This window comes from Festucalex cinctus, chromosome 6 (genome assembly GCF_051991245.1).
Source record: "Festucalex cinctus isolate MCC-2025b chromosome 6, RoL_Fcin_1.0, whole genome shotgun sequence".
NCBI classification, from domain to species: domain Eukaryota; kingdom Metazoa; phylum Chordata; class Actinopteri; order Syngnathiformes; family Syngnathidae; genus Festucalex; species Festucalex cinctus.
In genome coordinates, this window is record NC_135416.1 from 6363765 (window position 1) to 6391107 (window position 27343).

At 39.9% G+C, this 27343-nt stretch overlaps 2 protein-coding genes across 8 annotated transcripts; one reads left to right on the forward strand and one right to left on the reverse strand.

The window, feature by feature from the left end:
- Positions 1-335: 335 nt before the first annotated feature.
- On the reverse strand, positions 336-9831 carry LOC144020495 (phosphatidylcholine:ceramide cholinephosphotransferase 2-like). Of its 7 annotated transcripts, none has more exons than XM_077524042.1 (8): positions 9184-9831; positions 8256-8553; positions 6914-7393; positions 6637-6754; positions 4800-4953; positions 4235-4401; positions 3931-4072; positions 336-1212 (listed from the first exon to the last, which is right to left on the reverse strand). In XM_077524042.1, the coding sequence occupies exons 1-8, from the start codon at positions 9188-9190 to the stop codon at positions 947-949; spliced, it is 1632 nt and encodes a 543-aa protein (XP_077380168.1). In that variant the 5' UTR covers positions 9191-9831; the 3' UTR covers positions 336-946. The 7 variants fall into 7 exon arrangements, with proteins under 7 accessions (XP_077380168.1, XP_077380167.1, XP_077380173.1 ...); XM_077524041.1 differs by having other exon boundaries at positions 9648-9681; XM_077524047.1 differs by having other exon boundaries at positions 337-1212; positions 8256-8613; positions 9184-9829.
- On the forward strand, positions 9718-23271 carry papss1 (3'-phosphoadenosine 5'-phosphosulfate synthase 1). Its single transcript, XM_077524040.1, has 12 exons — positions 9718-10010; positions 10893-11007; positions 11090-11325; positions 11467-11605; positions 12435-12553; positions 12637-12750; positions 13043-13154; positions 15683-15888; positions 16760-16895; positions 17215-17483; positions 18530-18759; positions 20358-23271. Exons 1-12 carry the CDS (start codon positions 9951-9953, stop codon positions 20494-20496), a joined length of 1875 nt encoding a protein of 624 aa, XP_077380166.1. The 5' UTR covers positions 9718-9950; the 3' UTR covers positions 20497-23271.
- The last annotated feature ends 4072 nt before the right edge of the window (positions 23272-27343 follow it).

The following is a 27343-nucleotide window of genomic DNA, read 5'->3' on the forward strand; positions in this document are numbered from 1 at the left end:
TTGTTATTAATAAAAACAATGATTAATAACTATGAATGAAAACAATGAACAACTAAAACTAAATTAAAATTTCTTGTCAAAATTTGCACTGGCTGTTTGCTTGGATTTTTTTTACGTCTATAGTCGTCATTGGCAGTAAATGAGTTAAAGAATAGACCATGATGAAAAAGAAAGAGAAGAATTCAATTCTTGACTCATATAAATATAACATGTACAGTATTATTATAAAAAAAAAAAAAGTGATTTAACAAATTGTCATTCTTATTGCAGCTAGTCAGATAGCTGCATGCTAACACGGTTAGCCATGATCTTAGTTTTTGAAGTTCCACTGTGCACATTCATTTCAACTTTTTTTTAAAATGATTTATGTGTTTATTAAACATATAAACACATTACAAAATAGGAAAGACGAAGTAAGAAAATATGATGGTTCATGCATGCCAACTATCCGCGGCTGGCCTTTAGTCGGGATACATGTATATATATCCGTAAGCATAATGGCCCTGTATATACTTTCAATGTACAGTCAGAGATGGGATTTGAACCCACAACCTTCTAGTTACAGAACAATGCACTATACCAAGCGAGCTACTCAGCAGTATGAGATAGCTGCTGATCAGTTGTTTGTATGGAAGTGGGCGTGGAAAGTGGGACCTAGAAAAAGTTCAATGTCAGTCCCATTGAAAATTAATGGGGAATGGTTCATCTTTAACATTAAATTACGAGAGAACTTTACGTAATGTGCAATCATACGATATATACCCAGGAAGGCGTGAATTTTTTAAGTTGAAATTTGAACGGTGTTAACTATCCGCTGATAGTGACAAAAGGTAGCTTCCTTATTATGTTGGTTTTATGGCGCTATCTACAAGAGAAAAAAAACACAAAACAAAAACTTTATATTAAAAAAACAAATCACAGCCTAAATACACTCTCTCTACATTCTCTATATGTGAGAGGCCTTTATGTCCCTGTCGCAGTGGCCATACATGATTCTCCGAACCAGACGGGTGACTTTCCTCCACGTATGAGAGGAGCCCTCGTTGCGGCGAGTCACGACGTCGTCGTCACGGGCGACTTCCGACCTGTCGCAGCTGAGCGCTTGTCCGTCAAAGGCCGAAGAATTAAGACCAGTCAGCTGCGGGGAGCTATCCTCGGAATCGCTGGAACTGTCCTCAATTCTCTGGTACAGCACGAGCTGAGGTGCAGGGCCTGGCAAGAAGACAATATGTCTGGCAAAACGGTCCTCATATGTCAAAAAAAATCACAATGTATTTTCTAATTCGACACTTGATTCCCTTTAAAATGATATATAATAGGGTTGTAACTAGGGGTGTGAATTGCCTCGTACCTGACGATTCGATTCGTATCACGATTCACAGGTCACGATTCGATTCGATACCGATTAATCCCGATACGAATTTATAAGTCGATTGTTGCGATTTTTTTTCATTCAAATTTAGAAAATACTAATCAGTAAGCTTGTAGAGTGTAAGATTTATATGAAAATGTATTATTTATTTATCTGAAATTTCAGTCTTATAGAGGTTGTAATCTGTTTCATGTTTAAACAGCATTAAAATAAAATATTAAGGCTTAATGTTCCGTTCATATTACATTCTTCCATGCTTAAGGTGTGAATCCTAAAAAAAAAAAAAAAAAAAAAAAAAAATTTAAAAAAAATCGATTTTGCCTATTATTGAATCGATTTGAGAATCGCGCGATGTAGTATCGCGATATATCGCCGAATCGATTTTTTTTTTTAACACCCCTAGTTGTAACGATATCCAAACATCACGATACGATATCACGATATGAAGGTCACGATACGATAATTATCACGGTATTGTGGGGGGGTTGTCGATATTTAAAAAAGATCACAATATTTAAAAAAAAAGAGTTCATACTAAAAAAAAAAAAAAAGTACCATATTGTGCTTTTGTACATAACAGCAATGCATATAAACCACCTTACAATCTCTAATAACAATATTGTGGCACTTGCTAATGCAAGCACACATTGATCGCTTCACAATCAAATTATGTTCCCGTTCATCTGACAATTAGCATAGATTTTAAACAAAGAAGGCCAAAACATCCCTAATGAAAATTAAATTGCACTCATAAAAACTAGCCATCGGAGGGTGCACAAATGGAAATCAACCTGACTTTTTTTAAAAGATGTGTTCCTTTTAAATATTGTGAACATGACGACGATATTGTGGCAGTTTTAATATCGCGACATCACGATATTGCCCTTATCGTTACATCCCTAATGTATCATACATGGCCGTGCCTCAAAAATGGATAAAGTTACAGCAATTTTAATGTCAGCATGTTGGAATTTCTAGTTTTGAGGAAAACCAGGATTAAAATTTCGGTAACTTGCAGCTTTCAAATGTCCATAGCAATCAGTATCTTAGGAAACATATATGAACCTGAAATTTTCAGGAATCAGTGGAAAGTCAATTCCAATTGCAGGTAAGGCCATTGTTCGAGATTTGAACCGTTTGAAACTTTTAAGAAGTTTGACCTCTCAACAGATGATATCAGCCGTAACTTTGAATATCACATTACGCTTACATTTCATCTTCTGAGGCATCAGCCAAAGTTTTCTCATTTTACTGTTGCTCCATGTGCTACTTTCCTCGACTCAGTCACTTTCAAACACTAAGAAGATAAGGTAATTATTTTTGATGAAAAATGAATACCTTTAAAATCTTATTTTTCCACTTGCCGTCGACCGAAGATGACATCACTTGTGCTGAGGAAGCAGGTATAACGACCGATCATGGCTCACCTGTTTTCTGCGTTTGCTCAGCAAGCTGAGCCCTGATTGTTTACAAGTAAACTTTATTTGACCTTCTCTCAACTTTTTGATGATTTGCTTTCAAGTGTAATGTAACGGTGCCAGTGTTTACAAACATTTCAGTTGCATAAAACAACAAATCACTTTTGTTCTGCCCTAGACATGGTGTTGAGGAGAATTTAAATTGTGGTCACAATATAGAAAAAAAAAATTAAGAGACCAATATCATGTTGGGGGCTCTGTTGTACCTTCATGATGGTTCATGAGTGCAAATGAGACGCTGAGGTGTTCTTAAGTTTTAATCGACAATTTAAGACCACAGCGATGATACACACAAATCAAGGGCTTCTAAAAACAAGGTTAATTAATTAGTAAATAATAATAATAATAATAATAATAATGAGGGGATGAAAGTAATAATCATAAAGGCAATTTCGTTACACAAACTGAAGTTGAACCCACTAAGGCAGTGATTCCCAACCGCTGTGCCCTGAAATCATCACGTGCCGTAGGAAATGATACAATATCTCTTAATTGGTCTGAAAATAAGTTATTTATAAATTATGTATCTTTTTTTCATCTGCCTTTGCAATGTATAGTGTGAGAATGAATGAATTACTACCATCACAAATTCTGTAATCACAATTTTTCATTATGTTAGAGGCAACATCACTTTTGAAGAAGCCATACAAAACTAGATTCCTGTGCAAAATGAAATTTCCAAAACTCTGAAATATATGACGATATACTTAATTTAAAATCAACAATTGTTTAATTATTCAAATTTAAAATTTATTACAGAGTGCAATCACAAATCTAGCCAACGAACTAGCTCATCTCCAATTTTTGCTGTACTTTCTTCTCTCGGCATGACTCACTCTCTCGCCAGCTGTGTTCGCCCCCTGGTGGTTGGATGACTGCTTGATTAGATGAGCAGAGCACACATTATAAATATAAACATTCCCAACGTTTCGGTTAAGGTTTAGGTTAATCATGGCAGCAAAAATTATGATCAGGCAGACAAAGGGTAATTATCCTTCGAGGCACGTTTGTTTGTGGACCCCCCACCCTCACAAGTCTGTCACTCATCACGCGTGCTCTGTACCATGGAGTGTATCTTACAGGGGTTCTTCAGGCAGGCGGGCGCCCAGCTGATGGGCCAGCCGTACGCGTGGGGCACGGGCGTGTTCACGTTCCGCTCCATGAAGTTGAACAGCGGGTTCCACCAAGTGTTGGTGAGGTAGTTGTTGTGGGGACACTGACACTGCGCACAAGAACAGGAAGGGGAGTGCCATTAAAAAAAAAAAAAAAGCTACAGGTATTAATTTTAAATAATCATGTTACTAGATATTAGTTTGTTTATATATAGATATATATATATATATATGAATGTTCTATTGTTTGAACAGAAAAATGTGATGCCCACTTGTGTTCTGGTCATGCTGTGGTACCACCAGAAGAGTCGCGTTGTGATAAAGTAGGCAACCACCACGTCCACGCTGTAGTGCTCATGTGCCACCAAGACGCACACCACGCCGACGGCACTCAACAGCCAGCACATCAGGTGGTACCACCAGAACGAGCGAGGGGAGTCTGCGGGGGAAAGACCATGACAGCGCAAGAGTGATGTCAACCAAACTTAATCAATCAACCAATAGTATTCCCGGGCCATTCCAAATGGTTGTATTTGCTATGCCCAATGTTTGATCGATTTTCTCCTCTTCTCTCAGCTTGAATATGGTTTTCTTTTCACCCAGACAAATCTCTGCTCTTCGTGTTTGTGCAAAAGCAAATGCTGTTCTCACAGGTGAAACCCAAAGCCAAAAATAAGCACAAGTCTTCAGTATTCAGTATAGTACAACAAAAACAAAGGAGTAAACCATTCTTCAATTCTTTTGGAGAGGACCGTAAATAAATCTGTGTACATCATAAACTGTACATATATATTGATAATGATTGTGTATATACTATACAATAAAAACAAGACTCACATTCCTTGATAAACAGGTAAGTGAGGGTGAGCATCACGGTGTGCCCACTGAACAGCAAGTCTCCACACATACTGTCGGACTTGGAGATGGACAGACCGGCGGCGGAAATCAACCTCAGAATTCGCTGGAACTTGGCGTACGAGTCTCCGTAGAGCTGACGATGGGAAGCAGAATGAATGATGATGTAAATTTTGATGAAATGCTGGCAGTTTGTATGCTAACAATCGTGAGCTAGCAACAAAAGTACAAAAAGTCTTGAGGCGGGTTTTAGTCCTTGCTCTGTAATCAATTATCCAGTACCATTTCTTATGAAAATTCATAAAATGCTATGATGTTAGCAGTTGGTATGCTTGCATATAACCAACAGCAATGAAAGTACAAAAAGCACTCAGGCAGATTGATGAGTGTTTATAGCCTACATTTTACTTCGTATTCTGGGACTATTTCTTCCAGGAATTGATAAAAGGACAACATGCTAGCAGTTGGTGTGCTAACATACAGGATACACAGTAGCGATATAGACATCTGACTCGAGTATAGAAAGCGCTAAAGTGGATTGATAAGGGTTTTACATTCTGCCCTGTGTTCTGGCACTATTTGTGATGAGAAGTGTTCAAATGCTAACACCGGTTTATGCTAACATACAGTAAATGTCTGATGGGTTGAAGAGTTTAAAGTTGGAATGTCTGGAATCGGTTGAATTAAAGGGCAAGAAGTAAAAATACCCCTTTTACTTCTTGCCTTGTAATCCAGTACCATTTCTAATGAAAATTGATAAAATGCTATGACTTTAGTAGTTGGTATGATAGCATATTGCATATAGCAAGCAGCAATGAAAGTATAAAAAGTGCTAACAAAAGTGTTACATTTTGCTTCATATTCCAGTACTATTTCTTACAGGAATTGATAAAAAGCCAACATGTAGCAGTTGCTGTCCTAGCATACACAATTTTACATTTTGCCCTGTGCTCTGGCACTATTTCTATTGAGAAGTGTTCAGATGCTACAATTGGTATGCTAACAACATATAGTAAATGTCTGATGGGCTGAAGAGTTTGAAATTGGATAATCTGGATTCGGTTGACAAAAGTGGAAGGACAAGGTAACATTGTAAAAACATAAAATAAACATAAAGCCTTAATTCATTGCAAATGTAGAATTAATTGTATGACTATTATTCACTTCCAGATGTTACATGTCAAAATGGCGGTCAAATTCAGTGAAAGAAATCTCCCCACTCATTGAAAAGCATTGGACTTTGGATCAAATTTGATTTTAAAATGTGATGTTGTTTGACGAATATAACAATCTCTGTGGTTTATATGTTACTCACAGGCAAAAACAATACAATACGCTGTTTCTTTTCACCATATAAAGGGAGCAGTTTGTATTTCGTTGCATTGAAAATGCCCGGATGTTCGGAATTCTCAATAGGAGTATAGTGTCATACCAGAATGACAGTTGTAGGCTCCATTGATGTTACTTTTTAACACATTCACTGCCAGCCCAGCAAAAATGCATGATTTGACGTCTTTTTCCGTCAATGGCAGTCAATGAGTTAAGATGAGATGTAACCAAAATTGATGGATTTTTAAGCAAAATTTGGCTTAAAAAAGAAAAAAGGAAAAAAGGATGCTGCAATATAATCACAAAATATATTGGCACATTTTGTTTAACACATTCACTGCCAGCCCAGCAAAAATGCATTATTTGAAGTCTTTTTCCGTCAATGGCAGTCAATGAGTTAATTACGGTACATACTTTGGAATATTTAGGTCAAAGATGGAACTTATGTTGATTTTTTTGCTGACTCCTCAAGGATTGGTGTCATCCTCACCTTGGGCGCGCAGCTGATGTGCAAATCAGGCACAGGCAGGATGGTGATGTACATGGTGATGCAGCGGTACAAGTACAAGGTGCCCAGGATGAAGAAGTAACGTCGACAGACTATGGACCTGCAAGATATAAATTTGAAGGCAAAATGTTATGGAAATTTGACTTTGAAATCACTTATATAAAATAATAGTGACTGAACAGTGATCACCCATTACGTGTAAGAATTTACAACTACGTAAATCTTTTATCTACCTCCAACTGTGAGTGAAACGTCTTACTTGTGTTTGAAGAAGAGGAGTTGAAGGCACCAAATGGTGACAAGCACAATGCCATTAACCTCCGTAACCGTGAAAGCCCACTTGGCTCTGTCGACGTATTCAAAAAAGATGTCAGGCAGCGGCGGTGTGCTTTCTTTGGGCGGAACCTTCTCGTGGACCACGGTGTTGACCACTGTGGTCAGCAGCAGGCTGAGGCCGGCGTAGAAGAGGAGAAGCGTGGTCTTCCACCACTCCGGCGCCAGGCGATGAACCTCGGGCTCCTTCATGGAGATCTTCACGTAGTCGTCGTGCCTGCTCTTGCGGAAGCCCCGCTTGGTGTCGCCTGAACCTGGCGGGTGCAGCGGGCAGGGTTTATTCTCACCGCCGTGCCCGGCACCGCTTTCCATTTTCCGATTGGTGTTATCCGCCTGCGACGACGACGACATGGCTGCCTCTTCTGTCCATTCACAGGTGGGACTCCTCTGGATGGAGGTGTTGGCACTGCAATAACAATTCAATGCATTCTTTAGTTAGCAAAATCAATTGTGGTATATTTTCCGTGGAAAAAAAAACAACTAGCTAACCAATGAGAGACATTGTAACTTCCTAATAGTGATGACTTTCATAACAGTTGATGACAATTTTCATTTTTTTTATTTTTTTTTATTTTTTTTTATTTTTTATTTTAGAGCTCAGAATTACCGATTCAACGTCTTATCATCATTGCTGCCTTTTTTTTTTAATGACAATTTTCAAATGATATAGTATAAGAACTCCGCCCAATCTTTCTTTTGTACATTTGCTGTTGCATTTTATTCAAAACATAAATAACCATATTGTGTTTACAATGAATGATTTGTTTATTGTATTATGTTGGTACTTATGTATGCCCTAGTTCACCTTCAGTGTCCCACATAGTACGATATCAGTGTAAATTAGTCCCCGGCTTTATTTGCTAACATTTCAGATTTAAACATGACGTTGCATTTAATCTCGTATTTATTTCTTTGCAATGACAATAATTCAATTCAATTCTGTTTGGGGCTCTGTGTGGCCAATAGTGAGATTTGCTGAATTTGCCAAATACTGTATTGCATTTCTTCAAACATTTGTCTACAAGTTTGCAAACCAGTTGTTTCCTTTGATGGCCTCCATCATTGTGGATTGCAATCAAACAACAAGTCTTCCATGTACAGTAGCTCAGGGTATTCATAATGAAAGAGTAGAACATGAAATAAGTTTGTAGCTATTATGGCAGTGCTGGGGCCCCCAAATCAAATGTTGCTTTGGGCCCCTTGGGAGAACTGCCTGTCAAACTGAAGCAGTAAGTTCATCAAGTGTCCATTTTTGGTCGGGGTCCTACCTGTGTTCGTCTGGCCTTCGGGTGTCTTGTGTCGTCTTAGGAGTGCAATGATGCTGAGCTCTCTCGGCTGAGGGAGGAGTGCTCCGGCCCGTTTCCTCAAGGGACAGACCCTCGCCTTCCGGGGCTCGCTCCTCCCCGCCGCCTATCATTTTCCGTGCCTCGAACAGATTCCGCCACTCGCCCTTCCGCTCGCGTCCATCCCACTCGGTCCCTTCGAATGGCAATCGCGTCGACTCACCCGGCCCCGACGTCACGCAGGCCGGCGTCATAAAGCCAAGTGGTGCGGTGACGTTTGACTCTATGTGCCGAACAAAGGTTCGCTATAATTCTTGTGTGCATGCGGTGGCCGGCTCGAGGGCTATGGGGAGAGATTTGTCTCAAAATTATTCACACAAATAAATTCGTGTTTTTCAGATCCACAATTAATTTTCTCTCCCCCATAGAGGGCGACCTCTAGTGTGCGACACGGTGGCTTTTAAGACGTAAAACCTTCCTATTCAGAAAGGCGTATCAACTTTGATCTTTTTTTTTTATTATTTTATTCATTGTTTTTATAGTTTCTATTTTTTGCTGTTTTTTTTAATGCATTTAATGCATTGCTGTTGTGTTTTATGATGTGCCCATGTAGCACTTTGATATTTGATTTTAAATGTAATGCTTCACAAATAAAATGTACTATTATTATTATTATTATTATTATTATTGTCGACATGTGTAGACACAGTTGCTGTATGTATTAATTAATAGAAGTATTTTAGGAAAAATAAACGTTTTTCAAGCAAACAATATTACAATTTCTCCTTTCATTACCTTGAACATTTATGTAGTCATCTAATGATATGAATATAAAACACATCTAATTACAGATATTATCTTTATTAAAATATTTCTAACTATGTTAAATAAAGTTACTTAGCCGATAACTTACCATTCATTGTGAATCTTCTGTTCAGGTACGGTGTTTTTTTGTTTTGTTTTTTCCCCCCAGAAGTCTTAATGCGATCCCCACATTAATACGCACCTTCTACTTAAAAATAAAATAAAAATAAAAACAAGACATGGCCTATTACCACAAATGAGGTCTAGAGATGTGAGGACCGGCCAAAACGTCCGATAAAAGCACTAGTGGTCCCCACAATGACAGTTAAAACCCCAGAATATACATAAACTAGAAACTGGAAGTAGACTGTATATGATTTTTTTTTTCCAGGGAAGTTGAATACGAACAGATTTGTCAGATTTATCAAGCAGAAAATCGAACACCCCAAGACAGTGGTACGTGAGATTTTAAAATAAATTTTAAAAGTACAGTAAATGTTTCCGAAAAATACAAGTTAAGTTCATAAAATTAATTTTATATTCAATCGGCTAAAAACAGCATGTCTCCCATACCAGACGGCGGGATGAACATTGTTGGATGGGGGCGGTAGTGCAACACACGCGACGCAAACCCCCATGAAATTAAACACCAAAGAAGAAGAGAAGTTGCGTCACAGCTTCGCCAGGCGACGTGGCCCCCATCGTCTACTGGTCCCGGTTGCTTCCCTTCTCGGATCGCTGCCTGAATCATTGCTCCGTGCTGAGGCGATACCTGGAGGCACCGGGTTGGGCACCCATCACAGGTATACGCGGAATCGCGGCTTGTCAGTTTTGAAAAACGACGGTGGAACTCAGTAGGCAGACCGGCGGGCCGACATGGAGACTCATGGAAACTCGCACAAGAAGCAGAAGCTGAGCATCGCGCCGCAAAACTGGGTGAGTCTTTTTTTTTTTTTTGGGGGGGGGGGGGGGGGGGGGGGGTGATGATCTGGCCATTCCTTCCGACCCTGTCGAAAAATCAGGCTACTTCTCCTTTAGCATAACCCGTTAGCATCGCCTTGTTGATGTGGACTGCTCAGTTAGCTTGTTTTTGAATGGTTCGTTAGCAGCCCGTACACAACACTATGAAGGAATTCATTCAAATGTGTACGTCCGTTTTGAATCTTTTTTTTAAATTTTTTTTTAGTTAGGTTTATTTTATTTGAGTGTTATTTCGTCTGTTTATAGGTTCAGCGTGTTGTTTGTTGAATGCAAAAAGATAGGCACCTTACAAGTGGAAAAAAAACATACATTATAAAAACAGGATAAGCAGTTACGATAAATGATGGATAATTAAACTGGAATTACCGGAAACTTAAAAAACAAAAAAAACTGAAACTCTCCGAATGGTATTTTGCAGTGAACCGCTCTGATTGGTCAGTCTCCGTACATAAGTCATGCACTGGGCGTGGTTTCTGCCTCGCTACATCTCTTGTGTCTTTTCACGAAATATTATTTTGTTTTGCCACCGAAGATAGACTGTTATCGGCTTTACCTGCCTAATCCTAACCATTACAGACACCGTTAGAGCATAGAGATTTCTGTCAATAAATTACTAAAAAAAAACCAAAAAAAACTAAAAAATGTAAAAACTGCAAGATTCACGGCAAAATAAACCTGCGTGGCAGCAAATTATCCACTTTGTACGTAGTGAACGCTGTTTGAACAAAGTTGTTTTAATTTTAAAGACACAATTAATCAACAAGTAGTTCACACACTCGACCCAATTCCAATGGTGAATTCAATGATTAATCAATTTTCACGCCCGAATCAATACAGGGGACTCAGCGTGCCACAAATGTCACTTATCAAGCGCACCACGTCAGCAGGAACAAGCGTGGGCAAGTGGTGGGCACGAGAGGCGGCTTCAGAGGATGCACCGTATGGCTCACTGGTAAGTTGTGAGGCTTGCTAGCTTTGATCAGTAACATCTACCCTATTTTGAGATTAATTTAGTTCTTCTTTTTGTGGTCGAGGTCTGTCCGGCGCTGGGAAGACCACCGTGAGCATGGCCCTGGAGGAGTATCTCGTCTGCCACGGCATCCCGTGCTACACGCTGGACGGGGACAACATACGCCAGGGTCTGAACAAAAATTTGGGCTTCAGCCCTGAGGACCGCGAAGAGAACATCCGGCGCATTGCCGAGGTGGCGCGGCTCTTTGCGGATGCCGGCCTGGTCTGCCTGGCCAGCTTCATCTCCCCCTACAGCAGGGTGGGTCATGTAATTTAGCAATTTTGATTTTGGGTGAGGGAATGAAATAATACAAATGGGTTTGTTTGATTTAAGTCTGACATCTCCATTTTAAATAGAAGATACAGGTGCAATTGTTTCTCACAACCGGGTTGTCTGCAGGATCGTATTAACGCCCGGAAGATCCACGAAGCGGCGGGCCTGCCTTTCTTTGAGGTTTTTGTGGACGCGCCGCTGGACGTGTGCGAGCAGAGAGATGTGAAGGGCCTCTACAAGAGAGCCAGAGCGGGCGAAATACAAGGTAAGAGGGCGTTTTGGCATCTGTGTGAAGTGCATTATAATGCTGGCACACATTCATGATGATTAATATCACAACTTCATGTTTAAAAAAACCCAAACATATTAAACTTAGAAAATACTCCAGCTGCTGATATTTATAGTTCATTTAAACTCCCACAAGTCATCTCATGTGATATTTAATGAAACTACAGTGTTCCCTCGTTTATCGCGGGTGTTACGTTCCAAAAACTACCCGTGATAATGGAAATCCGCGTTAAATAAAAATTAAAAAAAAAATCCCGGTAATTATATATATTTTTTCATTTGTTTTTTCGTTTTGGTATGGTTTTTATTTTATTATAAATGCTTTTTCATTCATCATATATGTTGTTTTTTCATTTACATTTTTCCATTAAAAGTATGTTGTTGTTTTTTTTATTTATTTCCTTATACAAGCACCATATATATTTTTTCACTTATGTTTTTTTTTTGGTATGATTTTGTTTATTTTGAATGCTTTTTTATTCATTATTATTATTATTATTATTATGTTTTATTTAGTTATTTTTTTTTCATTAAAAGTATGATTTTTATTTATTTATTTATTTACTTATTATACAGCACAGTTTATAGTTTCTATCTCCAGAATGCAATGTCGTGGAGCGACAGGACAGACACCCTTGGAAAGGTCACATCGAGACGAATTCATGGATGCCTGTATTGTCCCAGGTTGGATGTAGGGTTCCAGATCTATGGCCACACAAAGATAAAAAAAATAAACAGTCAAAAAATCCACGAAACAGCGAGTCCACGAAAGATGCACCCGCTATAAACGAGGGATTACTGTACAGGTTTCACCGGGATCGACTCCGAGTACGAGAAACCCGAGTCGCCCGAGTTGGTGCTGAAGACCGACTCGTGCAGCGTGAACGAGTGCATCCAGCAGCTGGTTGACCTGCTGCAGGAGAGGGTGAAACGCACCGCCGACTATTTTAATTTGAACCCGGGTCCGCTCGGATTCTGAACAGGTTTGCTTTTCTGTGATTATCGCAGGACATTGTGCCAGTAGACGCTTCCTACGAGGTGAAAGAGTTGTACGTTCAAGAGAACAAATTGGATCTAGCCAAGGCTAATGCGGAGACGCTGCCTGCTCTTCAGATTGGAAAGGTTTCTCCCTTTTGTTCTTTTATCAGAGAGGCACACACCATGCTGACATCTACAATATTGTGACCACTCACATCATCTGTTGAATCAGGAATTGTACCATACATTGTGCCTAAACAAATATAATAAAACCCATCTTGTGTTTAAAAAAAAAAAAAAAATAGCAATATCACTCAATGATTCAGTGTAGTTTTAGTACTTTTTTTTTTCTAACCAATCATACAGTTCATTTTAAATTTCTGGCATATTTTGCTGACTGCAAATGAGACTTAGTTGTTTTTTGTCTGATCCTCAGGTGGACATGCAGTGGGTACAGGTGCTGGCTGAAGGCTGGGCCACGCCACTCAACGGCTTCATGAGGGAGCGAGAGTATCTTCAGTGTCTCCATTTTGACTGCCTACTGGATGGTAATTTTTTTTTAAGCAGACACACAGTTTTAAAGGAGGTATTTAACTTTTTTTTTTTTTCCCCAATAGTAAGTTCTATGTGTCCTCACTAGTCTAAACACATTATTGTGGGAATGCTGAAGCATTCCCACGTTATTGTGATTTTTATTCACTACACTTTATTTATTTATTTTTGTTGCCGCGTAACAACTCCCACATAATACTTCTAATTTACACTGTTCAAATTTCAACTAGCTTCAAAATTTGGCGCCTCCTGGGGTATCTATCGTGGAATTCCACATTACTTAAAGTATTTGCACAATTTAACGTTTAATATCAACTTTTCCCCATTCATTTTCAATGGGACAGACATTGAACTTTTTTTTAAGTATGACTTTCCACGCCCACTTCCATATGTATAACTTATCATCATTACCAGGTGTCTGATACTGCTTGGTGGCACCAGGGAGGTTATAATTTCATAATTCATCTCTCAATTTACGTCATAAGCGTTCAAATTTTAGCATTCAGCATTCCCATGCAATTTCTCCAGAAATTGCACTTAGTCTAGTTCTGATTAATATAGAGTTTGTGGAATAATAATTTGTAAACAAGCAAATTTGAATGTGAAAAGTACACTTGCAGTACATTATATAGGCCACTAGATGGCGCACAAATTTTGCCTTATGCATTCTTTCTCCTTGAAATCAGCAAAATATCAGAAATAATGCTCACACAATTTACTTTTAATTTAACAAGTAATCCTGGCTATTGACATTATTGACAGTTTTGTTGAGCATTCTCAGAGCATTTTTTTTTTAGAAAAAAAATTGTTTTGGCAAAAAAAAAAGAAGCTACATTTTGTTTTGACTGCAATTACTGCAACTTCCAAAATTCCCCACGTGACCTCTTTTTCAATTCCTGAGGCTTGTGTTGTTCTGCCAAATGTTTTTGTTATGCGCACTTACATAAAATACTTTGGAGGGGGGGAAAAAAATTAGCATAGTCTATGTATCGTTTTCACATTTTGGCAGGCACTCATAACAGCTGTCCAAGCAACCCAAAAAAAAAAAAAAAAAAAAAGTAAAAAGCAGCGATGATAACTCAAGTATGTAAATGAGGTGTCTAAATATCACAGATTGACATGTCGTATCGCGTGCCAGTAAATTTCAGCCGGAGCGCAATGAATTCCTCTCTCAATGTCAATCAAAGCCGCTCACTGAATGGTCTGCTAAGATAAACAAACAAAAAAAGTCCCGTCTGCGCCCGCCTTGCAGGCTCGCGGGAGTTTTTATGTGAAACAGCTGCTCGGCCCCGCACGCTCTGACTAGACGACGGCGCGCCGGGGGTCCCGCGTCGCCTTCTGACGCCACAGCGACAACATCCATCGTAAATTTTGAGGATGTGATCACTATTTAAGTTGTCAAATCATATGAGCTTCTCCTGAGAAGGCCATGTTGTGCATTTTCAACACAGCTGGATTCATATTGGGTCATAAATGTTTTTGCTATACTAATAATTTTAAATCAAACATAATGAAAACATAATGTCACGTCAAATTTTCAAAGCAAACTTTGGGCGGTTGAGTGGTTAGCATGTCCGCCTCCCAGTATTGAGGACTCGGGTTTGAGTCCAGGCTCCAGCCTTCCTGGGTGGAGTTTGCATGTTCTCCCTGTCCCTGTGTGGGTCTTCTCCGGGTAATCCTGTCTCCTCCCACATTCCATAGACATGCATGGCAGGTTAATTGGGAGCTCCGAATTGTCTCTCGGTGTGCTTGTGCGTGTGGATAGCCAGCTGGGATAGGCTCCAGCACCCCCGCGACCCTTGTGAGGAGCAAGTGGTTCACAAAATGGATGGATGGATGGACTTTGTCTGCTTAATGGCGTAGCCAGCAAAATTCTGACTTCAGATGTTTCCGTGCAACCTGTTATGATTGGTTGATCTCTTATACTGCTGGCCGTTTGTGTAATAACTAGTGTTGTTCCGATACCGTTTTATGGCCCCCGATACCGATTCCGATACCCAGCTTTGCAGTATCGGCCGATACCGATACATACTGATGCCCAAGTATTTTTTCCCTCAACATGAAAAAGCTGTCCTGCCATTGGTTCAGAGCATTCAAGAACCGATACTAGGATATCTTAGCATGCAGTGAACATGTCACATATTAGTGAATGTCATGCACGAGCAACACAAGATGCTGCATCCAAAATCCTATATTAGTGTTGGAATTAATGGTATCGGCATGTTACTTGTGAGTACTCACTGATACCGATACCACTGTTTTAATGCAGTATCGGCACCTCTGCCGATACCAGTATCGGAACAACACTAGTAATAACTACCATTTCTTCAACCATTCTTTGCAGTTGAGAGACTGCATCAAAGCCTTCTGTATGCTCTAGCGAGCATAAAAAAAAACACAAAAAAAACGTATTAATACGTCTTTGGGACACTTAAAAACATTTAAAATCGAATGTTTGGGAGCAAATGATTTCACATGAACTGCAAATATAGCTGCTGATGAAATCTTGCCTTTGGTGCTCCAGGCGGCGTGATCAACCTTTCGGTGCCGGTGGTATTGCCGGTGACTTCGGAGGACAAAGAGCGCATGGACGGCGTGACGGCGATGGCGCTGGTGTACGAAGGCCGTCGAGTGGCCATCCTCGGCAACCCCGAGTTCTACGAGCACCGCAAGGAGGAGCGCTGCGCCCGCCAGTGGGGCACCGCATGCAAGAGTCATCCCTACATCAAGGTCAGGAGACGAATGCAAACTGCAGCTCACGATGATGATCAGGATCTTTTAAATCGGACGAGTCCCCCCCCCAAAGACAAAGATGATGACATTCAAAAGTTTGGCTGTGATTCATAGGGCTTGGTTTAAAAAAAAATTGAATAATCTATCAAATCGATTCAGAAAACCATTAATCGTTTAATTAATTTATTTCTCTTTTCTAGAAATTTATAAGAAAATATCATTTTAAAGGCAAAGCTTTTTTTTGTATTTGACTGTTTTCTTGGCATTTAATTTTCACATGAATTTAATTTAAAATAATTTTTGTACATTTATGGAAGACAACTTTCTTCTGTACTCACTTTAAGTGTGTACTCCATGGATGCACGGCACCATACTGCCCCCAAGAGGCCAAAGGAAGAGATGTTGGATATAGGAAACACCTGAGTGCAGTTTACAAGGTCCCCTTACTAACACGACAGCTGCTGTCCACTTACACTGCCGTCTCGTGACCATAACATCCAATTGTTGACAGTTACTTGGAACAGAGCGAACAAAAATAACCTTGGGCAAAAAGCCACACGCTGCTTCACCAAGTCAACTATCAAACCAGCTTTTTTTTTTGTGTGTGTGTTTTGTGATTGCTAAAAGAGCCTGGATGATTGGCGCCCTTTTCCAATCTTTTCAACAGGCTTTACTTGGGATCCATTTTGTGAGTGTCCCCGCTGAGTTTCGGACCTGATAAGTCTGGACTTTATTAGACTTTAGCCTGGCGCCACTCCAGCTCGCTTAAGCGTTTTTTTTTTTTTTTTTTTTTTTTTTATGGTTGTGGTTGTCTCATGTCTGGCCTACGTTTGCGTTCAGCGTTGACCGCTGCTGACTCCCGTTTCAGATGGTGATGGAGAGCGGCGACTGGCTCGTCGGCGGCGACCTGCAGGTCCTTGACCGGATCTACTGGAACGACGGACTGGACCAGTACCGACTGACGCCCACCGAGCTCAAACAGAAGTTTAAAGAAATGAATGCAGGTATTTGTGTTGTTTTTTTTGGGGGGTGGATGCAAGAAGTTAAGTGTCGAAGCACGCCTCTATGGACTAGGAATAGACCGTAGGTGCTGAAATTTGGCTTCTTGGCAAATATCGATATCGGCCTTTATATGAATCTGAAGGCCGATAAATCTGGTATCTCGGCGGCGGACGCTTGCGAATGTAGCAATTTTAGAGTTTTCATCAGGATTTGTAAGATGTGCTATGAACCCTAGTACACTGAGGCCCCAAAGTCTTCCCACACAGAATAATACCCAAACGCTTATAAGCTAACTCCAGTCCGCATTTCCTCCCTCCGCAGATGCTGTGTTTGCCTTCCAGCTGCGCAACCCGGTTCATAACGGCCACGCCCTCCTGATGCAGGACACCCACAAGCGCCTGACGGAGCGGGGCTACCGCCGGCCCGTGCTCCTGCTGCACCCGCTGGGCGGCTGGACCAAGGACGACGACGTGCCGCTGCCGTGGCGGATGAGGCAGCACGCCGCCGTGCTGGAAGAGGGCATCCTGAATCCGGACTCCACCATCGTCGCCATCTTCCCCTCACCCATGATGTACGCCGGGCCCACTGAGGTGAGTGGAGAACGAATGTCTATTTGGGGCGGGGGGGCTCAACATGCTGGGTTGTTGCATGCCAAATTGCCCAGTGGGTTTAAGCCAGCAGATTTGAATTTGAATGGAACTTGGTGTACTTGTTGATAGTGATGGCCCAACACTAAATCTCAAATTTTAGGTCAATCGGAGCAGGGGTTTAGGAGCCACGACCCACCAAATATTGGCATTTTTTTTTGTAAAAAGGGGCGTGGCCGTCTTCCTTTGAACCCTTGCATCTCAGGAACTACCGGGTCAATTTTCATTAATTCCAAATTGCAATAAATATTACGGATACTTTGACTCCTTAGTGCTGCTTAAAAAAAAAAAAAAAATAAATCTGAAACCTTGATAAGTTTTTGAGAACGTGAGATTTTCTTGAAATTATGAAAAAAAAATTTCATCAAATGTACGGTAATCTGTAATTTCTTGAACACCACAAAAAAAAATAATGACAATTTCGTGAAAATGTCATGATTTAAAATATATAACAGTTGCAGAGGGTGTTTTTTTTTTTTTTTTTTTTTTTTTTGAGCAGCAATAAAAGGAGTACCCTCAGATATTCAATGAAAAAAACCCCACACATTTTAAGGTCATGTGATCCACCAAATTCAAGGTGAACTAAATCAAACGGTTACTAATATATGCATCAATCTATTAAAATTAGATAATATACAACACCAGTTTTGTGAAGATTGATCCAGTAGTTCGTGAACTATAGGGGATCAAAGGAAGACAGCCACGCCCCTTTTTTGCCAAAAAATGTGAAAATTTGGCAGGCCGTAGCTCCTAAACAATTTCTCTTATTGACCTCAAATTTGAGATTTGGTGTTGTGTCATCTCTATCAACAAGTACACCAAGTTTCATTAAAATCAAAATCTGCTTGGGTAATTTGACATGGGCTCAATATCAGACTTTTGGGTGAGACAAAATTGCCAACCTTTTTTGCCTACTGTGTTAAGTGAAAGTTTGACATTTAATGTAGTTAATTCAGTTTAATTAAAGAACAAATTTCCTCCCTTGACAGGTGCAATGGCACTGCCGAGCCCGAATGGTGGCCGGCGCCAACTTCTACATCGTGGGCCGCGACCCCGCCGGCATGCCCCACCCCGACACGGGGAAGGACCTGTACGAGCCCACCCACGGGGCCAAAGTCCTCACCATGGCCCCGGGCCTCATCACCCTGGAGATTGTCCCCTTCAAGGTCGCCGCTTACAACAAAGTGAAACGAGCCATGGACTTCTACGAGCCCAAAAAGTGAGTATCGTGGGTGGGCCGGAAGTCTCACCATGCTTGAGTTTTGACTGGTCACAGTCATAGAGCACATAAAGACAAGCTTTCACATCCACAGTCACACCTGTGGGTCAGCTAGTCTTCAATTCCTAACAAGCATGTTTTTGGTAAATGGGAGAAAGCTCATCGTTGTAGGACAAGTTGCTTTGGAAACTATTTTCCTCCATTAACCTTTCCTTCTTCACTGCCATAATTGAAACGGCAAAGGAGGAATAATAAGAAGTGGGGCAACGTTGATAAGAACCATGACTTGTTTTTATTTGTCCGTGAGGCACATGTATGACGCTGTTGAGTTTATCAGGAACATCCAGTGCTAGTCCAAAACTCTCTGGTTGAGGTCTCGCCAGTTTGGCCAACTTGAAGAAATTTTGGTTGAGCTCACAGCAAGCTGCTTCTGATTTCACATTAAGTGTACACAAAAACAAATTGCGACTCGGCATGACTATGTAGTCAAGCTTCTGCCTTTTTTTCTTTTTTTTTTTTTTATGAAATGTTTATATCTGAGGACATCTCTCGATCAATATACAGAATGTGAAAATTAAACATTCAAAACATTAAGTATTACTACTGGTACATAATATGATAATTTCTTTACGAGGGCTAAACGATTTAGTTGGACTTACATTAGGTTTACGCTTAAAGAAAGGCCATCATATTATTATTATTAGTATTATTATTAGTATTATTATTACATAAAATAATTAATAATACATAATACTACCATTTCTTTACTCGGGCTAAACGATTTTGATGAATTTATCTAATAGCGATTTCCCCCCATAATATTTTATATGTGATCCCGTATTTTTTTTTATTTTTTTTTAATCTATTTAAACACAATAAAACAATCTGCATTACAATAAATAATATTGCATTTATTATACATAAATTATTTGGTCTTAAAGATTCGGTTTATGCTTAAAAAAAGGCCATAATACTATTATTATTATAATAGTTGATAAATAAAATAATTAATAATACATATTACAATTTTTACTAGGGCTAAATGATTTTGAAAAATTAATCTGATAGTTTTTTCCCTCAACGTTGCGAGTGATTTTTATGTGTGATCCCATGTATTTCTTACACAATAAAATTATCTGTATTGCAATAAATATCACATTTATTATACATAAATGTTTTGGTCTTACAGTTTAGGTTTACGCTTAAAAAAAAAAAAAAGACTTAATATTATTCTAGTAATATAATATAAAATAATAATCCATTAATATGAAAGAAAGTTTATCAACTTCAGTTAGTTGTTCTACCAAATAAGTGTAACATAAACATAAATCAGTATGTTAAATTTCAGATTAAAACAAAGTGAACACATTTAGTCAACGTTGCATGTTTCATGAAACAATGATGCTGACATATCCGTTTTGTTATACCACACATATCCGTCTTATCTTATTGCATCACAATATGGTGATGACATTTTTGATATTGTTTAATTTCCACTTCTAAACACAACACAAGTCATCTCAGTTTCCAAGGAAACCAAACGTGAACATTTGCAATATATGTTGTGTGATATAACGTAATAATGTTTTCCCCAACAGTCATCAAGACTACGACTTCATCTCGGGCACACGCATGCGCAAGATGGCCCGCGAAGGTGACAATCCTCCGGACGGTTTCATGGCGCCGAAGGCCTGGGCCGTGCTGAAAGAATATTACAAGTCTCTGGAGAAGGCATAGAAGATGTGACGCGAGGAAAACTGGGAACACTGCTTTCTTTCTTTTGCCGTTTAGACAGGCCGGTGGTGTTGGGACCATTCAGTCATTGCTCATCACAGTGAGGTCTTTAAATCTCATGTAATTGATTTGATATTTGGACATAGTTTGGAGTTGCACATGAGATGGTTAGGGTGGGGTTTGGGGTTCGAGTCTCTGGGTCGAGAAGATCGCTATAAAGTGCCTTTGGTGTCCTCATCAGAATCAGTCATCAAAGTGTAGCAGAAGAATCAAACTGAGGTCTTATTATGAGTGGCAAAACAATAAGGCACTTAAAATGCCTTTCCTTGATGGATGCACCCCCCCACCCCCCCACTCATCGGGTTTTTGTGATTTTGGTATGTCCAAAACACTGCTCTGCTAACTGCTGATGATTTAATTGTACGAAATCTTTTCTTTTTTTTTTTTTTAAACATTATTTGAGCACATAAGTCATTTTGGTCATGTATATTCTATTTTTATGATCATGTTGAATATTTTACATGTCTTTGGAATATCTGTCCACCCTGTCATTGTAGGGTAACATCCCCTTTAAGTACAGTATTTGTCTGATTTCTTTTTTTCCCCTCCAGTTGCATTATTACCAATATTTTCTCATTTTCTAAATAATTACTTTCTAGTTAATAATTTTCATTATGTGTGCAGTTGGATGTCAAGTTCAATATGTCCACTCTGTCGTACTGAAATATCAATTACTAGTACAAACCTTTCCGAAATTGGAAATATATTTGCTCAAAGTACACAGTCAGCTTTCTGAGTCATGTTGTAAAGCAACATTTAAATAACTGCTGCTACAATGCTAATATATTTATTTTTTTTAAATGTCCACCCTGTCGACAAGCTCACAGTTTGTTGTTGGCAAGTACATTCATTCTGATATTCACCAATATGCATTTCTAACAGCATAACGTCTACCTAATACACTGAAAATGAAATTCAGTGGAAAATCTCAATTTATGTGGTGAAATGGAAACGTCTCAAAGGCACTTTATAGTGATAGTGACGGAGCTCTGGGATTATGTTGTGTTGATCGTGGGCCACATCGCAACTATGGTTGCCCGCAGCCAAAAACTGATAACTGTGAAACCATTTAAATGTATTTAAAAAAAAAAAAAAAAAAAAAAAAGTTTTGTCAAAGCTCATCCAGTCTTGACGATACAACTTCTGTTACAAACATTAGTCCTGGTTTTGGTCAGCCCGCATGAAGAAATTAGATGGCGTGACCTGGGGACCATCCGTGAGTTTGACAACCGGGGTGGGCTAAGAAGATGTGTTAGTTTACGGTTAGGCATAGTGATGTAACGATAAGCGCAATATCGTGATATTGTGATTAAAACTGCCACAATATCGTCATGTTCACAATATTTAAACGCAACATCTGTTTAAAAAAAAAAAAAAAAAAGTGGTTGAATTGCATTTCTGCAGTTCTCGCACTTTTTTTTTAAATTTTTTTTTTTAGTGGAATTTAATTTTCATTAGTGATGTTTTGTCCCTTCTAAGTTTAAAACCTACACTAATTGTCAGATGAAGGGGAACATGATAACATAATATGCCTGTGAAGCAAGTCAATATGTGGAGGAACTCAATGTGTGCGTACATTAACAACAACATAATAATAATAATAAAACATAATATAACATTGCTGTTATGTAAAAAAAAAAAAAGCACAGTATTGTGTTTTATTTTAGTATGAGCCCGATTTTTTTTTATTTGTTTTTGTTTTTTAAATAATATTGAGACCTTTTTTATTGCCAACCTCCCCACAATATTATGATAATTATCACATTGCGATATCGTATCGTGATGTTTGGATATGCCTAGTTAGGGAGACATTTCAGTAGATTGAAGTTAAATTTAGATTGTATTGGGGATTAAATGATCTAACTCAAGTGTCTGTACTCTAATCTTGTGTATTAATTGTAAATGTTGAGTGCCTTGGTCAAATGAAAACAGACGTGATGGACTCAGGATATGCCCAAGACTATGAGAAAAGCATGTTTAATTAGAATCCAATGTAATCATTTTATTTTATTTTTTTATGTATATTTATTCTAACAAGACCAAGTCTTAAGCACATTTTGAATGTCCTGGTTTTGTGCTTCTCCACTTTTTTGTTACATCCCCAGTCCCCATCTAAGGTTGCTAATTTGTTCCATGTGGCATTTCATCTCCAACACGTGTAATCAGCTGCTCCATGTTCACCAGCACGGGATATCCTTTCTTTAGCGTCCTTGTCCAGTAAAGCATTTTGAACTCAAAGCAAAACAAGCTGATCGTTTGTTTCATTCTGCACCAACATTCTGCTTCAGGCTTACGAAACGTGATGTCAGCATGACCTCGAAGTCCACGTGTCCGACTGAACCACTCAAAATCATATTCGTCCCCACTGTCACTCTCATCAGCTGTGTTAAATGAGACCCACAAGTGACCCCACCCCCAGACACACACATACACACACTTGGATGCGCTTCGTGCATCCAGAGAGCAGCAGCTGGCTCCCAGATGGGGGAACATGAGTGGGTCTACCCCCCCCGAGTCCTCCTACCTTGATCTGAGAATCGCCATCCTGTCAGACTTCAAAATGCTAACCTGGAAATAGCCAAATTGCTAATTGTGAGTCACTCAAGGGAGTTCTTCACATCATCAATCTGGAACTTCACTCGGCAGATCCGTTTGGGAAAGGTGGGGCATTCTGTACAATACTTAGAGCTGATTGGACGATGCGGCATCTTGTGCACGTTTGTTTCGACCAATCACGGCAACGGATGAAAATGTCATCTGCTGCTGCATTCGAGGATGGTCGGAAGTCGGGTATATAAGAGTTGTTTTTTCTCAGTTCCGACCTGAAAGCGATCAAGGTGAAAGTAAACAACCAAAATGGCGGATAGTGATAAATTGTTTTATTTTGGTCCTCAAAGCTCATTTTGACCTCCAGCAGTTTTAGCGGCATACTACCACGTATGTGGTGTTACCTGAAGTTATGCTGAATATGAATGAAGAAAGCTATCAGGTTTTATACTCCAGTAAATTGTGTTTTATCATTTACGCTCTGTGTTTACAAAGGAGTCGCCATCGAGTGACGGCACATTGTAGTCTGTCGGTGTATTCGGGGTAAATTTTTTGCCAACTTCGCAAGTGGAACTTCCGAGTTCAAAGGGGCGTTCCTGTACACACTTCCTGGTTTGAAGTCGGAAAAGTACCTCTCGCTGTTCAATAAAGTTACCTGTGAGAACAGAATTAATTGCAAGCATCCATTTGTCCATATTAGGTTTGTATGTTTCCCCCAGCGTCAGAGCTTCCTGATTTCGTCACGTCTTCATGTCCCGCCCTAAAGAACGCCTGATTGGTCCGTCCTAAAAAAAAAAAAGTCAGTTGAAAACGTATCAGCGGGAGCAGTACAAGATATAGTCTCGTAGTATTTATGACCAAATATCGCGAGAATTGTGCCCTGCGATTGGCTGGCAACCAGTTCAGGGCGTACCCCGCCGACTGCCCATAGCCAGCTGTGATAGGCTCCAGCACCCCCGCGACCCTTGTGAGGAGCAAGCGGTTCAGAAAATGGATGGCTGGCAAGGTTATCAAAATGCAAAACAGACTTGAAATTTCTCTTCTTTCCAGTCATCACTGAAACCTCTCAGCTTTACTGATTTTAAAAACCTAGTTGTGATGATAATGTAACTATTTTGTTTTTTCCCCAAAAATTATCAATAATGTAATCTAAACCGTGGCCCTAATCTTCCTTCCGACTGATTGCTCCTCCGTAAGAGCCTCTTGAGATATTGCCGGGGAACTTAAGTTGGTGGTAGGATTTACAACCAGCCACATTTGTTGCCTGATGAGAAGCACATGTGACAACCTTCCAGGCCACCATACCGAGTAAAAGCGGAGAGTCACCAACATAAAACACCACATGGAAGAATGTAATCATAACATGATTTCAGTTATATGCCCAGCTCGTTCTACATCTGCCTTGGTGGCCCGAGCATCTTAGAACGAGACACTTCTTTGTTTATCCTTTTCATTTGTCAGCCCGGTCATAACTTTTTCATCTGCTGAGACTTGAGTCAAACTTGTTTCTTTTTTTGTTGACGATACATCCCAATATTGAATGAAAACAAGTGCTGGGTTTAAGGATTTTTTGGTTTTGTTTTTGTTTTCAGAAATAAGAAAACTAATGAAAACGCTCTGTGTTTCAACACGATATTGCTCAAAACCACGGAGATTCTTGCTCACACATTGATTCATGACAGACGTTTGCTGGTGGTCACAACAGATCCTGACTGGTTTACTGACCCAACCCCAGAGCCTAAAAAAACTGCACAATTTAGAGTGATGACGTCAAAAATGTTTTCAGGATCCAGAACGTATTACGTGTGACAGCAACTGTCAAGCGAGCCAAAAATAGCTTCCGTGCGGGATTTTGTGCATCTCCTCTATCTGCGATCTTTTTTCTTCCTCACGAGGGTATCCTAAAGAAAGACAACTCATGGTGTTTCCGTATCGTTTATGACAGTAATATTTGCCATGATAGCTGTCGTGGCCGGATTATTATGGTGTCCTTATGAATGGCATTAATTCTGAGGGCTTCGTGTCAGAAGCGTGAACATAAAGAGATCATACATGCCGCGTGAAATGTAAAACACCTGCCTTGTAGCTCTGGAGGAATCCGAAAGGAGAAGAAGAAACTTCAAAAACACAACACTTGTCAGGCACTACACTTCATTTTTTTAAATGATATTTGACCCGAGTTTTTCATGATACAAGACGTCCATGTGGATTTATTTATTTTTGTCTTGAGTTACCAGCGCTAGCTAGCTATTTTGACAGCTAGCGGGTATTCTTCTTCTTCTTCAAAAAAAAAAAAGAGGCCAAGCAAACTACTCCTGGTTGATGTTTACTGTAAAGCTAAACAAACGGAGAATTACAAGTTGAGATTTATTTAACCAATCCACTTTAACTTTGTCTTACAAAACCTGCTAGCTTAATGCTAAAAGACAATGCAGAAGGCTGTAGATTGGCTAATGATAGCAGCTTTGTATACAGTTTTGGTGTTTTTTGGGTGGTGGGCTAGCCTACAACAGAGTCATCAAAGGCTTTCCTTGCATTTTAAGGGATAAAGAGGATTTGAGATACAAGTGATATGACTTATGATCAGGGGATAAATTAAACTTGTAAGTCTATTTATTAAGACTATTTATTTCACCAAAGCCCTAATCATCATTCCTACAGATTGCTCCTCCATAAAAGCCTCTTGAGAATAATGGCGGTACTAAAGTCGGTTGGATAGTTGGATTTATGACCACTGAACATAAAAAAAGATGGTGGACCTCAGCAGCAGCACCTGCATGAGGCCACGGCTGAGACGAGAGGTAACAGTAGCTGTCAGTGTGACAGATGGCCGCAAGCTGAGCTCATATTTGGTTTTTATTACAACCATCGACTGCGCGTGCTCTCTTCTCATGAACTGAACAGGGTCCGAGGGATCTGAACCCCCGGGGGCTCAGGGGCAAACCCAGTTGTGGGGCTCTAAAAAAGTGCAAATTTGAGAAAAATTCCGCTATTTCCTGAGCTAGATGAAGTGAATCATCTAAATGTTTTTACTGCGATTGATAAGAATATTAATCAACAGTTATTATAGTCTACCATTTGACCACTTTAATATATTTTTGTAATGAAAAGCGCCACTCACATCACTCTCCACTTCATCTCTGACTGACCGATCTTGACTCTGGATGATCTTACCTTGTCCTAATTGCGCGTGTTATCATGATGTGATTTTAAACCGGCGCTGCCTTTCCAAATGTGCGCTCGTCTAACGCCAGTTGATCATAAGAACATAAAGTTAAACCGACTGCTGCTTGATGGATGATGACACTGTCCAGATACAAAGAACACGGAGGAATTTGATCCGTCAGCACGACGGCAATGAAACATTACCACAACTGTTCTTTACACGCTGGAAGAGCCGATCAGAATGTGTCAGCTCGATATCATGTTTCCTTAATTCACTCAACTGACCATTTGGTGTCAAAAAAAAAAAGAGAAAAGGCAGGAGAAGCAAGTTGCAAGTTGCCAAGCGGACATCTGTGGTGAATACAAGCGGAGGCCCCCTGGGTCTAAATGTGAAACACAGGCGAAGAATGAAAAAGTGAAGATTTGAGTTGAAGATTCATCTGCCTTGACCTCAGGATGGAAAGGGGGTGGGGGGTCGAGGGGGTACGATGGGGTTTGCACTCCGCAAAGTCCGGAAAGTGAGGATTTAAGTCCAGAGGGAGCCCAACATGATGTTATTTCTGTCTTTATCTGTTACCCTGATCATGAATCTTTTTCTTTCTTTTCATTTTTATTGTTTTCATAGAACACAATGGAAAGACAGCAGTCTGCCTTTTCTGTTTGTTTTGACAATTTGTTTGAAAGTTTGTCTTGTTGCAATGCGTAAAACAAAGCAAATTAAAAAAAAACAAAAAAACAAAACAAATCCAAACCATCCATTCATCCATTTTCTTAACCGCTTATTCCTCACAAAGGGTCGCAGGGGGTGCTGGAGCCTATCTCAGCTGGCTTTTGGCAGTAGGCGGGGTACACCCTGGACTGGTTGCCAGCCAATCGCAGGGCACACAGAGACGAACAACCATCCACACGCACAAGCACATCTAGGGACAATTTGGAGCACCCATTTAACCTGCCATGCATGTCTTTGGAATGTGAGAGGAGGCCGGAGTACCCGGAGAAGACCCACGCGGGCACGGGGAGAACATGCAAACTCCACACAGGAAGGCCGGAGCCTGGACTCGAACCCGAGTCCTCAGTA